Source organism: Pempheris klunzingeri, chromosome 3 (assembly GCF_042242105.1).
Source record: "Pempheris klunzingeri isolate RE-2024b chromosome 3, fPemKlu1.hap1, whole genome shotgun sequence".
In the NCBI taxonomy this organism is placed as follows: domain Eukaryota; kingdom Metazoa; phylum Chordata; class Actinopteri; order Acropomatiformes; family Pempheridae; genus Pempheris; species Pempheris klunzingeri.
In genome coordinates, this window is record NC_092014.1 from 539,426 (window position 1) to 555,916 (window position 16,491).

At 45.7% G+C, this 16,491-nt stretch overlaps 1 protein-coding gene across 1 annotated transcript; it reads right to left on the reverse strand.

Annotated features, from left to right (window-relative positions):
- Positions 1-1,265: 1,265 nt before the first annotated feature.
- On the reverse strand, positions 1,266-16,376 carry LOC139198856 (protein NLRC3-like). Its single transcript, XM_070827821.1, has 7 exons — positions 16,086-16,376; positions 13,093-13,176; positions 6,587-8,441; positions 5,989-6,162; positions 5,619-5,792; positions 2,105-2,151; positions 1,266-1,807 (listed from the first exon to the last, which is right to left on the reverse strand). The coding sequence occupies exons 1-7, from the start codon at positions 16,357-16,359 to the stop codon at positions 1,266-1,268; spliced, it is 3,150 nt and encodes a 1,049-aa protein (XP_070683922.1). The 5' UTR covers positions 16,360-16,376.
- Positions 16,377-16,491: the final 115 nt, after the last annotated feature.

Below are 16,491 nucleotides of genomic sequence, written 5' to 3' on the forward strand. Positions count from 1 at the left end.
TGAAGAGTTGGAAATACAACTAATCTGTCCTTGGTATCTAATCTGGTTTATTACAGCAATTTATCATTTGACGTGAAAGACGACATGAATTGTGATGCAGAAGAAGAAGCTGCTGAGGCTGCAGACGGAGAGAAACCACCAAGGAGCTGATGGAGTTCTGCTGTCGGGTCACTAGATGGAGCCTGTTACCCACAGCTGAGGAGACACAGAGCCAATCACAACCGTTCTCATCTTCACCATCAGGACTGAACTTCTCTTTTTCCTCACAACAATCAGATTCAGATTCAGATTCAGATTCAGAATACTTTATTTGTCCCTGAGAGGAAATTTAAAATGGCATGAAAGTAGTTTAAAAACACATCCAACAATAGACACAAACAAACACTCAGCCGTGCACTATTAAAATTATACATTGGTAGCATCAGACCTTCTGACCGGTCAGTGTTCAGCAGTTAGGGGCTGGACCGCCCTGGGGAGGAAGGATGTCTTGCAGCCTGGACAGCAGAGTCTGTGTCCTGAGGGGAGCCACTCAAAGTCAGGAATCAAAGTCCTGGCTCTGCCTCGGAGTCTCCTTCCAGTTGGATGTGTCCAGATGCACCTGGGAGGCATCCTGACCAGATACCTGAACCACCTCAGCTGGTTCCTTTGGTAGCAGCAGCTGGACTCCGAGTCTCTGAGGCTGAACCCAAAAACCCTGCAGAGGAATCTCATCTTGGCTGCGATCAGGTTCGGTCACTACCCAAAGGTCTTGACCACAGGTGAGGTTTGCACAGTCCTGACTGTTCATCGTTGGGCTTTGTGGTTTGCTCCTGTGTTTTTGTCCCCTTGTCCTGGATTTATACCACCTGAGTCCTTCTCGTGGTCCTGCTGACGCTGGAAACCTCCCGGGATCCTCCAGCCTGCTGCCGCAGTGACCCGATGAATGGCTTAACTGTTACTGGGGCAGTAAGTCTCTTCTCTTCAGAGCGGCACTGACTGATTGATTGATTGATTGATTGATTGATTGATTCAACAGAAAACCAGTTTTGATGATTGAATAATGGTTTCAGCAGAGTTTGAAGCAGAATGGCCAAAAAGTGGTGATTTCAGCAGGACACTTTTTAAACAGTGTCTCTGGGGACGTTCTTCAAAAATGATTAACATATCAATATCATATCAATAATAATATCATTAAAATGTTTTTTAGAAATGTTTGCAATTTTTGCAATTTTGCATTTTTGGGTTCATTTCGTTCAAAGTGTTTGTCAGCAGAGTTTCTCTCCCTCCTACAGTGAACACAGAGACACCCAGGGACCACGTAACCAGAACCCAGGATACAGAGGCTCAGTGAAGGTGGTCCTGAAGGTGTGGAGGTGGATCAGGGAGTCAGAGGAGACTCTGTAGAAGGACAGAGAGCCGGCAGGCCAGTCCAAGTACACTGCTACTCTCTTAGTGGAGGAGGAGGAGGAGGAGGAGGAGGGGAGGTCTGTGTTTTTATTATCATGACTGACTGAAAACCTTTCACCATTAGAGCACTCCAGACTCCAGGACTGATTGTTATTTCCAAACCTGCTGTCAGCTCTGTCTCCTTTCCTGTTGATTCCTCTGTAGCTCACTGAGATAGAAATATCTCCTCTCCACTCCACCTCCCAGTAGCAGCGACCAGTCAGACCGTCTGTACACAGCAGCTGAAGCCAGTCCTCAAACCTCTCTGGATGATCAGGATATGGCTGCTCCCCTTTCATCATCACTGTCACCGTCCTGTTGTTGTCGGACAGTATGAGCTTTCTGTGCACTGTGTTTGTGTCCACTGTGAGTTCACAGGAGTCTGAAGACGACAGAATACAGCAGCAGTTTATCACCTGACGGGTTTATTTGTTGCTTTATTAACTTCTTTCAAACTGAGAGTTGGATGCAGATTCACAAGCTTTGATTTAAAGGTCCTGTATATGATACTAAGACCATCAATATAACAGCAAACAAGTATTATCAGGTAAAGATATGGTGGAGTTATGGCATCCTGACCAAAGAGTCTATGACTCCTTACTAACTTATTAGATGACACATTTAGAATGACTTCAACAGCTGCTGCTTTGTTTTCATGAATCAAAGTGAACACACTCACACTTCCTCAGACCAGGCTTCAGCCTCTGCTCTCCACCATGGTCCAGCCTGCAGGAAGAAACAGAGTCAGGATGAACCTTCAGAAGCTTCCTCACTCAGATCCACGACTGTCAGTCATCTGTCAGTTTGGTGCACCACCAACAACCTGATCCTGAACACCTCCAAGTCGGAACCAAGGAACTGATTGTCGACTTCAGGAGGTGTAAACCGGACATTCAGCCCATCGCCATTAACGGGGACAGGGTGGAGATGGTGCCAGACTTCAGGTTCCTGCGCACCTACATCGGTGAAGACCTGACCTGGACTGCAAACTCCTCATTGATCCTGAAGAAACCCCAGCAGAGACTCTACTTCCTGAGGATCCTCAGGAAGAACAACCTAAGATCTGAGCTCTTGGTGGCTCGGCATCTCGCTGTGGTTCTCCAGCTGCACTGCGGCAGAGAGGAAGCAGCTCCAGAGGGTCATCAACACCCCCAGAGACCGACTGGCTGCCCTCTTCCATCTCTGGAGCAGATCTACAGCCTCAGGAGAGCCTGCAGCATCATCAGGGATTCCTCACACCCCGGACACCACCTCCTGCACCTCCTTCCCTCAGGCAGACGTTTCAGGGCAATAAAGTCGAGCACCAACAGACTAAAGAATAGTTTCTACCCTCGAGCTGTCATTGCCCTGAATAACAACAGCACACCCTGAACAATAGGAATAGCAATAGGGATGTTGTGCTCTGTTCCTAAAAAATAATCCCGTTCTTTCATCTATTTATATTTTTGTATATATTTAGGGCCCGAGCACCAAGCAGTGCGAGGACCCTATTGAAATTTGTGATTCGGAAGGTTCGTGTATCTCTTCAAGACGAACAAAAAAGTCTCTTGGAGCGATGACCTAAACCCAACAGGAAGTCGGCCATATTGGATTTGTCATGCATTTTTGGCGATTTACAGGGGACGTAAATGAACGAACTAGTCCGAGGGGGTTCAAGCGATCGACTTCAAACTTGGTCAGCTGGTAGAGAAGGCCTCAATGATGAAAAGTTATTAAAGGTCTCTACAAAACTTTAACGGTTTGGGCGTGGCGAGCTGGCAAAGTTCAGTGTCTCGCCATGACTCACCATGAAACAGGAAGTTGTTAATAACTTGACTGTATGTGATCAAATCAGCACCAAACTTGACATGATAAAAGTCCCGCCCTGAAGACGTCTACATGTCAATATTCACTCACAGTCACAGCGCCACCTGGTGGCAACAGGAAATGCTATGTTTTACACTATGATGGCTCAAGACCAGCCAGTTGATCAGATCCACTTCAAATTTTGTCAGGTAAGCCTCAAGACATTGTTGTTGGTCTGTAGTGGCGGCTGTGGCTCAGTGGTAGAGTGGGTTGTCCCTCAATCAGAAGGTCAATATGTCGAAGTGTCCTTGAGCAAGACACTGAACCCCAACTTGCTCCTGAAGCAGCTTCAGTGTGTGAATGAGTATGAAAGAATAGTCTCCTCCAAAAATTAGATCCCTCCCGTATGAATGATGTGTGAATGGGTGAATGAGGATGTCATGTAAAGCGCTTTGAGTAGTTGAAATAACTAGAAAGGAGCTATACAAATGCAGACCATTTACCATTTACCATAGTGAAAACTTTGAGTCTCCGTCAAAAGCTGTTGCCGTGATGACTCGGCGAATTTCGATTTCGCCATGAGCATTAAAAGTGCTGTAACTCCACTATACAAGGTCCTATCTTCACCAAATTTATACCGTTTGATGACTGTCCAGCTCTGAAGACATGAATATGCCAATTTTCAACCACAGTCATAGCGCCACCTAGTGGTGGGAGGAAGTGCATGTTTTATTCTCGGACGTCTCTCTCTCTCAGGATGTTAATCACAGCCATCTCATATTTGATCAGTGGAGAGAAGAGGGTCTGCTCAACACGTACATGTAGAACTACACTCATTGCTCCACCTGGTGGAAACAGGAAGTAACACCTCCGTGCCAATAATCATTTGATTTGCATGAAATTTTCACAGTGTAGTCAACACTTCATATACTGGAATACAGGATGTGATTAGTGACTGTTCTCTAGCGCCACATAGGGGACACAGGAAGTGACATGTAACTCCTTCATGCACTGTCCAAAATACATGAAAATTCTGAGACGCGTGGAAGAGTCGGAGTCCAGCAACAGGATGAAGCCGCCGCACGCCCCAACGTGCACAGAGGTGTGAGGGCCCTCCAACGCTGCTTGCAGCTTTAATTTCATATGTTCTCTGTATATATCTTTTTATTCTTCAAAAATCCAATGTGAACTGTACAGTTTTTTGCACTATTCTGTATTTTGCACCTTTTCGTTGTTTGCACTGCCCATGAGAGCTCCTGTTTTTATTTCAATTTCATTGTGCTTCTTTGCACAATGACAATAAAAGAATTCTGATTCTGATTCTCATCTTCTTATAAAACAGATTCCATCCAACTTCACGTCAAATACTCAGGAGAAAATGATGACACGATTAAAAAGAGGTCAGACAAAAAGAAACACCAGAGATGAAACACGTTCTTCTTTTAGGTTCAAGGGTTGAATAAAGTCTCAGATCTTCTTAGCGTGACAATCAGGTGATGATTTCTCTTCATTGTTCACTGTGACACTGTTCATGTCAGCGAGGTTCATCCTAGGGGGATCCCAACAGATGGGAAACAGGCTTTCTCTAGTGACCTACATTATTGGTGCGGACATGAACTACAATGCTGCTGCAGGTAGTTTTTTTTCTGCTTTTCTGCAATAAACCTGAAATTATAAAGGAGACACTGGCTGCTGCATCTACATAACGTAAAGTTTAAGTTGGAGAAGTGATCATTTCTCAGCGTCCTCTGGTCTGAAATTTCTGAATTCTGAATTTCACACCTCCAGTTTACTGTCATTGCTGCACTGCATTCACTGCATTCACTGCCACCCACTTAGGACTTTACTCCATTTAATTTAATGTTTAATGTTGTTTATTAACAGTCATTTAATCTATTTTCAACAGACATTTAGCTATTGATTAATGACCTGCCTTTATTTTCAGTCAGCTGTCTGGAGAATTTACTACTTCTGATTGTGAGATTGATTAGATTGGTTTATTGTTTAATTTGAGTTGAAAATTTCTTTTGTCTTCCTCAGAATTTGGAGGTGGTTCCCCAATCCAGACTAGAGCAATTAATGAATCCCCCAAAGTGAAGCGTATCTGCTTCACTTACTGCCAAGAAAGAACTATGACACTCAATGTTTCAGCAACATGAACAAAACATTGTCAAGGTTCTCAGAGAAAATAGAGAATTTGAACATCTCAAAATTCCTTGGTAACTGCTGGTGATCATCTTGTAGTGTGACTGAAAGAGGTCAGTCTGAGGGGGGCAGGGACTCTCAGCACATCAGCTACTGTCCTCACTGTTATCAGCAGTGCTGCTGCTGCAGACTGAGAGCCAACAGTCCTCAGCTTGTCAGTGTGACAGAGAAACAGAGTGTGAGCTCTTGTTGTCTGGTCCTACCTGAGAGTCTCCAGTCTCCAGTGTGGATCCTCCAGTCCAGCAGACAGCAGCCTCTCTCCTGAGGCTCCTGGATGGTTGTAGCTCAGGTCCAGCTCTTTCAGATGGGAGGGGTTGGAGCTCAGGGCTGAGGCCAGAGCAGCACAGCCTTCCTCAGTGACCATACAGCCTGACAGCCTGGAGACACACACACACACACACATTCTGGTGATATTGGTAATTGTTTCTTAATGTTTTAAACTAAAACTCTGGCTTTATCTTACACATATTTCCTTTAACTAGACTTTTCTTTATTGATCTCCCATAGAGGGAAATTTACAACTATCAAGCAACATTTAAATGTTCATCTGTTGAACCAAAGCTGAATCCTGACCTGAGAGTCTCCAGTGTGCAGTGTGGACTCTCCAGTCCAGCTGAGAGCCGCTTCACTCCTGAATCATGTAGATCGTTGTTGCTCAGGTCCAGCTCTCTCAGATTACAGGACTTGGAGCTGAGAGCTGAGGACAGAGCTGCACAGCTTCTCTCTGACAGATTACAGCCACTCAGCCTGAAGGAGAGTTAGTGATAAAGACAAACACTGATACTGTTTCATCAAATGTCTATGGTTGCATTTACTGAGGTGATAAACTGAACATTGATCTTATTACAGAAGTTACAATAATCTATAGAAGTTAATTTTATCTCTAAATGAACAGTTTTTTTTATCTTGCATGACTTAATTCACATATAGATACTGATACTGAAACAACTAGATCTTATCATTTTACTCCAACTCAAACTAGTTCAGACTCTAAACAAGCAAACACATACATCATCTGCAAACATCTTATTTATTCATGGATCAACATTGTAAATTCTGCATTTATGTTTGTTGTTGTTTTGTTGTCTCACCACCTGTACTCTGTGTAATGTCAACGCATAATCTAATCTAATCTAATCTAATGTCATACAGTTAGTATCTGTGCACTTACAGAGCTTTTCTGGAGGCTCTGACCACTGGCAGCAGCCTCAGAAGAACCTCCTCTGAAGCAGAATATTTCTTCAGGTCAAACTCGTCCAGATCTTCTTCTGATGACAGTAAGATGAAGACCAGAGCTGACCACTGAGCAGGAGACAGTTTATCTGTGGAGAGACTTCCTGATGTCAGGGACTGTTGGACCTCCTCCACCAGAGAAGGATCATTCAGTTCATTCAGACAGTGGAGCAGGTTGATGCTTCTCTCTGGAGACAGATCCTCACTGATCTTCTTCTTGATGTATTTGACAGTTTTCTGACTGGTTTTTGAGCATCTTTTCTTTTTCAGTAGGTCTTGAAGGTGATCCTGATTGGTCTGCACAGAAAGACCCATGAGGAAGCGCAGGAACAAGTCCAGGTGTCCATTTGGACTCTGTAAGGCCTTGTCAATAGCAAACCTGTGGACCTTTGTCACAGATGTTTTACTGAAGACCGTTAGCACACAGGTTTGTCCTGGTTCAGCCATCACATTCTTGTTTCTGTTAGTCAGTGACATCTCCACATAGAGAGCTGCCAGAAACTCCTGAACACTCAGATGGACAAAGCTGAACATCTTGTCTTCATCTTTCTTCCTCCCACGTTCCTCTTTAAAGATCTCAGTGAAGACTCCTGAGCACACTGAGGCTCCACTGACATCAATGCCACTCTCTTTTAGATCTTTCTCATAGAAGATCAGGTTGCCCTCTTCCAGCTGGTGGAAACACAGTTTTGCTAATGACTTAACGTACTGAGAGCACTTTTCTGGGCCGTACTTATCTTTTGTCTGATCAATCTGAAACACCAGGAATTCTGCGTACATCTCAGTCAGGGTCTTGGGCAGCTCTCCTCCTGCTCTGGTCTTCAACAAATCCTCCAGAACCGTAGCAGTGATCCAGCAGAAGACCGGGATGTGGCACATGATGTGGAGGCTTCGTGATGTCTTGATGTGGGAGATGATTCTGTCGGCTTTCTCCTCATCTGTGAATCTCTTCCTGAAGTACTCCTCCTTCTGAGGGTCCGTGAACCCTCTGACCTCTGTCATCACGTCAACAAAGTCAGAATGGATCTGACTGGCTGCTGCAGGTCGTGTGGTTATCCAGAGACGAGCAGAAGGAAGCAGTCTTCTCTTGATGAGGTTTGACAGCAGCACATCCACTGAGGTCGACTTTGTCACGTCAAACTTAACTGCCTGAGTTTTATTGGTTGAACAGTCCAGCTGAAGGCGGCTCTCGTCCAGTCCATCCAAAACAAACAGGAGTTTGAATTCACTCTTGTCATAGTTGGTGTTTCCTGACGACTGCAGAGATGTAAAGATGTAATTCAGAGCTTCTTCCTTGATGCCTCTGGTCTCTGTGATACATTCATGAATTAGTTCTGCCAAACTAAACTTTTCTCCCTTCCATAAATTCAGCTGGCGGAAGGTGAAGGCGAATATCAGATGCACATCTTGATTGGCTCTTCCTTCAGTCCAGTCCAGCACAAACTTCTGTACAAGAAACGTTTTGCCAATTCCTGCAATTCCATTGGTCAGCACAGTTCTTATGGGTTTATATCTTCCAGAGGGGGGTTTGAACATGTCACTGGGTTTTATTGATGTCTCTGTTCCTGATGGCTTCACCACCGCCTCAATCTGCCTGACCTCATGCTGTTTGTTGATGTGTACGTCACCCCCAGCTGTGACGTACAGCTCTGTGTAGATATCATCCAGAGGTTGCTCGTCCTTCTTCTGTGACCATCCCTCCTGTGCACACATAAACTTATCCTGGAGGTTTGACTGAAGCTTCTTTTGGTAATATGAGATGGGATGAGGCTCTGGTACTGGAACAATCTGATCTGTGTGACATAAAGAAAATTTATATGGAAAAGTTATATGGATGACCTTTTATTTGCTGGCTGTGGGGAGTCAAATGAGCTTATAGCCCTCGTAAAAAGAGATGCAGGGAAGTCGAACTAAGACTCTGAAAATGCTGTAGTTCAGAGTCAAAGAGGTCAAGTTCCAAAGGCACAATCTGCTGGTGGAGGGACTCAGGGCAGACCTGGAAAAAAAAGGAAGTGCAGCAGTTCCTGTGGTTTGTGACGTACATTGCAATGTTAATGCCACGCCTCTCTGAAGTATGTGAGCTGCTATGGAGACCATTGAACAAGGAGGCACTGGCCACAGACGCATGAAGCAGTTGCTGAGGAAATCAAATCGTCAGGTGTAGAAGACCCAGCAGCGACTCCACTTCCTGAGAGTGCTCAGGAAAAACAACCTGGAGGAGAAGCTGCTGGTGGCTTTCTACCGAGCCACCGTGGACAGCAACCTGGCTACTGCATCTCAATGCGGTACGCCGGGTGCACGGCAGCAGACAGGAGAGGGTGATCAACACCGCCCAGAAGATCACCGGCTGCTCTCTGCCCAGCCTGGAATACACTGCCAGCTCTGGCTACCACAACAGAGCGAGCAACATCATCAAAGACTCGTCCCACCCCGGTCACCGTCTGTTTGACCTGTTGCCCTCTGGCAGGCGCTACAGGTCCCTCAGAACAAGAACAAACAGATTCAGGGACATTTTCTTCCCAAGAGCTGTCACCACACTGAACTGAAAAAAGAAATAACAATTTCTTCCACATGCAATAACCAACGTCTCACCCAGTGCAATATACATAAATGTGATATATGTAGAGTTTATATTATATATACTGTGTATATTGTTATGTTCCTTTTATCATATTTTTATTGTTATTCTATTCTTATTTTATTTTTGTAAAATTTTTCTTGCACCAAAGTGGAGCAGCGCCCCTAATTTCATTGTACTGCAATGATAATAAAGGCTATTCTATCTATTTCTATTCTATTCTATTCTGTTTTATTTCTATTCTATTCTATTCTATGTCATGCCATCACACAGACAGCCAAATTCCAATAGGCAACTGGAAATGCAGTTAGTAAAATAAATCCAAGACAGCGGCCCATGCAGGGAATAGCCCGTGGATAGTTATTCAGTGGTGGAGGAGCAGACCCACAGAAGGACACTCAGCAGTCCAGCAGATGGACTGACAGCTCAAAGACCACTCCCAGTCTCCTACACACTGTTGGAGCCAACTGTTATCACAAGAGTTCCTGAAAAGCTGTGTGTTGAACACCAGATCAGCCAGATCTTTTTTTAACTGTGCAGGGACTGGCAGGTGGAGGAAAGCAGTGTGCCTTCAACAGGTGAGCCCCAGATCATATCTGGTGGCTATTAGATGAACCTGAACCCTGCAGACAGGAAGGCTCTCAGACAGCAACACAAATGCCACAATGGACAATGATAAGGATAGTGACACAGTCTGCCAAGAACAGACCACAGCTCACCTCCCACAGCGTACTATAGGACAGCTGGTGAGCGCTGAGCAGACTGGACCAATAGAAAGGACTTTTGGGATTTGTACACACATAAGAAATCTTACAAATGTTAAAAAAGGTTCTGAATTTGAAATATGAACCATTGAGAGAAACTTAAAACACAGTTTTTTACCTTACACTGGACATACCCAAGTATCATATAAAGGTTATTCTCAAGTATAAAAAGGGAGATATTCCAAGAGACTGTTAGGCTAAGCCCCCCTCCTTAGTGTTGGTGCACCCCAGCAGGAAAAACTCATTGTAGTGGTTTGTTGTCCTTCCTAATACAGATCTACAGGAAAGACCCTATAAACACAACTCACCTACTGTGTCAGAAATAAGCTTAGTTTTTTCGACACCATTGACCACCACATTCTGTTACAGAGACTGGAACAGTTCATTGGTATAAAAGGAACTGCATTAAGCTGGTTTAAGTCCTATTTATTAGATCGATTTCAGTTTGTACATGTTAACAATGAATCCTCTGTCCACACTAAGGTTAGACATGGAGTTCCACAAGGTTCAGTGCTTGGACCAATACTCTTTTTCGTATATATGCTTCCTCTGGGTAATATTATCAGGAAGCATCTGATCAGCATCAAATCTGCCTTAAGGACACAAAGGGTCAGGCCCCATCATATCTTAAAGAGTGGTCCAAGGAGGCCAGTGAGGCACTGAGGGACTGCTTAGACACCACAGACTGGGAGGTGCTCTGTGGACCACATGGTCAGGACATTGACAGTTTAACAGACTGCATCACAGATTACATCAATTTCTGTGTAGAGACCATTGTGCCACCAAAAGGGTACAGTGTTTCTCAAACAACAAGCCCTGGGTGACTGCTGAGCTGAGAGCTTTACTGCTGGAGAAAAGGAGGGCTTTTGGATCTAGTGACCGACAGGAACTGAGGAGGGTGCAGAGGGATCTTAAAAGAAAGATCAGAGAGTACAAGGCCAACTACAGGAGGAAAATGGAGGATCACCTGCAGCGGAACAACACGAGGGTCTGGAGAGTCTCAAAACCATGTCAGGGCAGGACAAAAGCAGTAGGAGAGACCCTGTACCTGGAGACAGAGACTGGGCTAACAAGCTAAATCTGTTTTTCAACAGATTTGATAATGGGCCCTCCCCCTCCAGCCTGAGCACAGACCAGCCTACCCCCAGCCCCTCACCACCACCATCTCCAGGGCTCTCACCCTCCCCCTCACTTCCACAACCATCTCTGGGATCTCAGGGACTGTCCAGACCAGCTCTGTCAGGTCTCTGCTCCATCTTTAACCTGAGCCTGAGTCTGGATACAGTTCCTGCCATGTGGAAGACTTCTTGTGTGGTCCCAGTTCCTAAGACCTCGCGCCCCAAGGAGCCCAACCACTACAGACCCGTGGCCTTAACCTCTCACCCGATGAAGGCACTTGAGAGGATCGTCTTAACCCATCTCCGCCCCCTGGTGAGCCCAAACATGGATCCCCTGCAGTTTGCATACCAGCCTGGAATTGGGGTGGATGACGCTGTCATCTACCTGCTGTAGAGATCCCTGTCTCACCTGGAGGGCAGTGGAAGCACTGTGAGGATCACTTTCTTCGATTTCTCCAGTGCTTTCAACACGATCCTACCTCCACTGCTCAGGGTGAAGATGACTACCTCACGGACAGACCCTAGTATGTGAGACTGCAGGACAGTGTGTCTGATGTGGTGGTTTGCAGCACAGGGGCCCCCCAGGCAACGGTACTTTCACCTTTCCTCTTCACCCTGTACACATCAGACTTCAGGTACGCTACAGACAGTTGTCACCTCCAGAAGTTCTCCGATGACACTGCCATCGTGGGATGTGTGTCAGAGGGGAACGACTGTGAATACAGGACGGTCATCACGGACTTTGTCAACTGGTGTGGACGGAACAACCTCCTAGTCAACGCCCCAAAGAGATGGTGGTCCATAAGAAACCCTCCATCACTGCACCAGTGAACATCCAGGGACATCGAGAGAGTGAGGTCATACAAGTACCTGGGTGTTCACCTCAATAACAAACTGGACTGGACAGACAACAGTGACTCTCTTTATAAGAAGGGTCAGAGTCGATTATACCTGCTGAGGAGGCTAAGATCCTTTGGAGTGAGCAGACCACTCCTGAGGACCTTCTTCGAGACTGTGGTGGCATCTGTGGTGTCGTATGCAGTGGTGTGTTGGGAGGGGGGTGTTCTGAGCAGGACAAGAACAGGCTCAACAGACTGATAAAGAGAGCAGCTCAGTCTGTGGCTGCCCCCTGGACTCCATAGAGGTGGTGGGAGAGAGGAGGACCTTGTCCAAACTGTCCTCAGTCATGGATAACACCTCCCACCCTCTGCATCAGACTGTGGGAGCCTTCAGCAGCTCCTTCAGTCACAGACTGATACACCCCAGGTGTAAGAAGGAGCGCTTCCACAGGTCCTTCATCCCGACTGCAGTCAGACTGTATAATGCTGCATTATAGCCTGCTGCACTAATCATAATCAATCACAATCACCACCTAATGCACTTTATTAGTCATTACATAAACTGTATAATAATTCACATCCCATTCCACCTCACCCTGTTGTTGTTGTTTTTTGTAATTATATTGTGTATATAATTGTTTCTTTGTGTATATAGGTTTCCTCTGTATATATTATTTTATTGCTATTTAATTTTCTATTTCTTAATCTGTGTGCTTTTATCTGTCCCCTTGAGCTGCTGCAACAGCAAACTTTCCCCACTGACGGATCAATAAACAATATCTTATCTTATCTTATCTTATTTTAACTAGAGTTTAAAATCCTTCTCCTCACCTCCAAAGCTCTTAGTGTTCAGGCTCCATCATCTCTTAAAGAGCTCATAGTACCGTACTACCCCACTAGAGCACTGTGCTCCCAGACTGCAGGTCTACTGGTGGTTCCTAAAGTCCTCTAAAGTAGTGATGGAGCCAGAGCTTTCAGCTATCAGGCTCCTCTCCTGTGGAACCTCCTTCCAGTCCGGGTTCAGGGGGCAGACACCCTCTCTACATTTCAGAGTAGACTAAAAACCTCTTTTTAATGTCTCTTACTAACTCTATTTTTTCAAACTTGAAAAACTGCACTTAATGTTTCAGGGTTTCCAGACATACCAGAGGATGCAGCAGCTTTGACTTCACTCTGAGAGGAGGACGGTTCTCTGTTCTCTGGAGGCTCCACATCATCACCGACATCCACTGAGACAGAGAGAGACCAAATTAGATCAATCACATTATTATAGTTATTATGTATGTAACTTAATTTCAACTCCCACTGAGATTAAGATATTAAACAGCAGCACTTAAGCTATTGTGTATTATACTGTGTGTATTATACACAGTGTGTGTTATACTGTGTGTAATACACAATTGGTCAAATCCTCCATTAAGGAGTAAAAACAACTAAACTTTTAACCGAATCCACACTGCACTGTCCCTGCCCACATGGATGAAATGTGATTCTAGATTCGAGGATCCTTCTAGAGGTCCCAAACTTGACATGGGATCGGTCAATTGGTTCAGTATCAGCTGATACCCCTAGCCCGGTATTGGAAATCAGTATTGGGACTAAAAACAGATGGATCAGTGCATCTCTACTACAGCTGTCAACAAATGAAAAAATGTACCGTCACCTTAAGACTACGATATGATCAATACGTAAAACACATGTCACTGTGATACAGAAGCATATTACATACCCCGAAGAACCATGAGAATCAGAGACCCAAATCTGAAATTGTGAGAAAAAGATCTCATCTGCTTTATGTGGATAGCAAATAGCACCATAGTGTACAGATGGGCTCATCCATTCTGGTGTCACTGATCCAGTTCTACTCTGTTCTGTTCTGAAGGAGCAGAACAATCCCAAAGACTGAGTTCCTTCAAACAGTGTCCAAGTGTTCCTGCAGAACTGATGCTGCTCTGAAGGCAAAGGGACGTCTCACCAAATAGGGATTTGATTCAGATTTTTCTTCATTTGCTAAATAGAAAAACATACAAGATTCAAAGACTTTATTGTCACATGCTCAGCAGTTACATGAAGCAATCACTGGTAGTGAAATTCTTATGTCTCTGGTCCCAGTAACCCTGCTAACAATATCAACGTAAGAAATATAAATATAGATAAAAATAGGTATATACAACTAAGAAAATAAAATAAAATGTACAACTGGAGGTGCAAAAAGAGCAGTGCAAAATTGTTCGTAGATTATGTGCAGTTTAAAAGTCTTATGGCCTGTGGGATGAAACTGTCCCTGAGCCTGCTGGTGCTGCTCGGATGCTGCGATACCAACGGCCAGACGGCAGCAGGCAGAACAGTCTGTGGCTGGGGTGATAAGAGTCCTTGATGATATTGGTGGCCTTCTTCCTACACCTTCTTATGTAGAGGTCCTCCATGGATGGCAGCATCGTCCTGGTGATGTGCTGTGCAGTCTTCACCACCCTCTGTAGAGCCCTACGGTTGAGGGCGGTGCAACTGCCGTACCAGGAGGTGATGCAGCCAGTCAGGATGCTCTCAATGGTGCACCTGTAGAAGCTGCAGAGTATCCTAGAGTCCTGTGGAAGACTTCCTGCGTGGTTCCGGTCCCAAAGACAACGCACCCCAGGGAGCCCCACCACTTCAGACCTATGGCCCTCACTTCTCACCTGATGAAGACCATGGAGAGGATCATCCTCAAAAACCTCCGCCCCCTGGTGAGCCCACATCTGGATCCACTGCAGTTTGCCTACCAACCGAGTACTGGAGTGGATGATGCAGTCATCTACCTGCTTCACAGATCCCTGACTCACCTGGAGAACACCGGCAGCATTGTGAGGGTCATGTTCTTTGACTTCTCCAGTGCATTCAACACCATCCAGCCGTCACTGCTCAGGGTGAAGCTGGAAAGAGCGGGAGTGGACTGTCACCTGGCTGCATGGACAACAGACTATCTCACCAACAGACCGCAGTATGTGAGGCTCCAGGACTGAGTGTCTGACATGGTGGTCTGCAGCACAGGGACCCCACAGGGGACAGTACTCTCCCCCTTCCTCTTCACCCTGTACACCTCGGACTTCAGCTACAACTCTGGGAGCCGTCACCTCCAGAAGTTCTCCGATGACACAGCCATCGTAGGGTGTGTGTCAGAGGGGGACGAACAGGAGTACCGGGAGGTTGTCACCAACTTCGTTGACTGGTGTGAGCTAAACCATCTTCAGCTCAACACCAGTAAAACAAAGGAGATGGTGATTGACTTCCGCAGGAAGACATCCCAGACTGCACCGGTGAACATCCAGGGACTGGACATTGAGAGGGTGGAGACCTTCAGATACCTGGTGTTCACCTCAACAACAAACTGGACTGGTCTCACAACACAGACGTCCTGTACAAGAAGGGCCAAAGTCGTCTCCACCTGCTGAGGAGACTGAGGTCCTTTGGAGTGTGCAGGACTCTGCTCAGGACTTTTTATGACTCTGTGGTGGCGTCTGCAGTCCTCTATGCAGCGGTCTGCTGGGGAGGAGGGAGCACGGAGAGGGACAGAAAGAGACTGAACAGGCTGGTCAGGAGGGCCGCTTCTGTCCTGGACTGCTCCCTGGACTCCATAGAGGAGGTGGGTGAGAGGAGGACACTAACAAAACTCAAGTCCATCATGGACAACCCCTCTCACCCCCTGCATGAGACTGTGGGGGCCCTGAGCAGCTCCTTCAGCAGCAGGTTGAGGCCCCCACCCTGCAAGAAGGAACACTACCGCAGGTCATTTCTCCATCAGCCATCAGACTCTATAACATCAGCATCACTGGCTGATGTTAACACACTGTTTTTCATTCATATCATTCCACTCCTCTCATATTCCTGTCCATACCTGTACATTTTATGATCCATAGTGTAAATATTTATTTATCATCACAACACATATTTATATTTATTTTTCTATTGCTTATTTTTTACTGTTGCTTTATTCACTCTCTCTTTTCTATTGTTGCTGCTGTAACATGAGAATTTCCCCCTATAGGGGATCAACTAAAGAAGTCTAAAGACCAGACCTCCAGTTTCTTTTCTTTACAGATACTGTGGGCCATCCCACTCCTTTTATCTGAAAACATGAACAAACTAAAAAAGTGTGACTGACCTTGTGGTGGTGATCTGGTGTCTGGCAGCTTCTGCACCAGATCGTTCCTGTTTATCTTCTCTAAAACCTTCTTGGTCACCTTCAGAGCTCCATCAGGTTTGTAGGTGTTCACCATCAGATCCACGGTGTCCCTCCTCTCTGCCCCCTCCAGCTGGAACACTTTAATGGGTCCGCAGCCTTCCAGGCTGTCGAGCTGCTGCAGAAACCATTTGAAGCTCCTGAATTCATCGTCTTTTAAATTGTCCAGAGTGTTCAAAAGGTCCTCTGGAGTCATCGTGGCTGCCTGCTGAGATCAGACGGTGTTTTCAAGCAGCAGGAAACCTGATGGATCAGAGCAGAAACAGGAGCTGTGATTGTGATTTGTGTGATTTCTGTCCTGTTTGAGCTCCAGTGACTGGATTTCATG

Bases quoted from the DNA above. Each gene is read 5' to 3' on its own strand.
- LOC139198856 (XM_070827821.1), bottom strand. From the start codon at position 16,359: ATGACTCCAGAGGACCTTTTGAACACTCTGGACAATTTAAAAGACGAT. The intron at 8,442-13,092 runs GTATGTCTGGAA...TATGTCACACAG, and splicing joins CAAAGCTGCTGCATCCTCTG to ATCAGATTGTTCCAGTACCA. The intron at 1,808-2,104 runs GTGAGTGTGTTC...TGTCGTCTTCAG, and splicing joins GAAGCCTGGTCTGAGGAAGT to ACTCCTGTGAACTCACAGTG.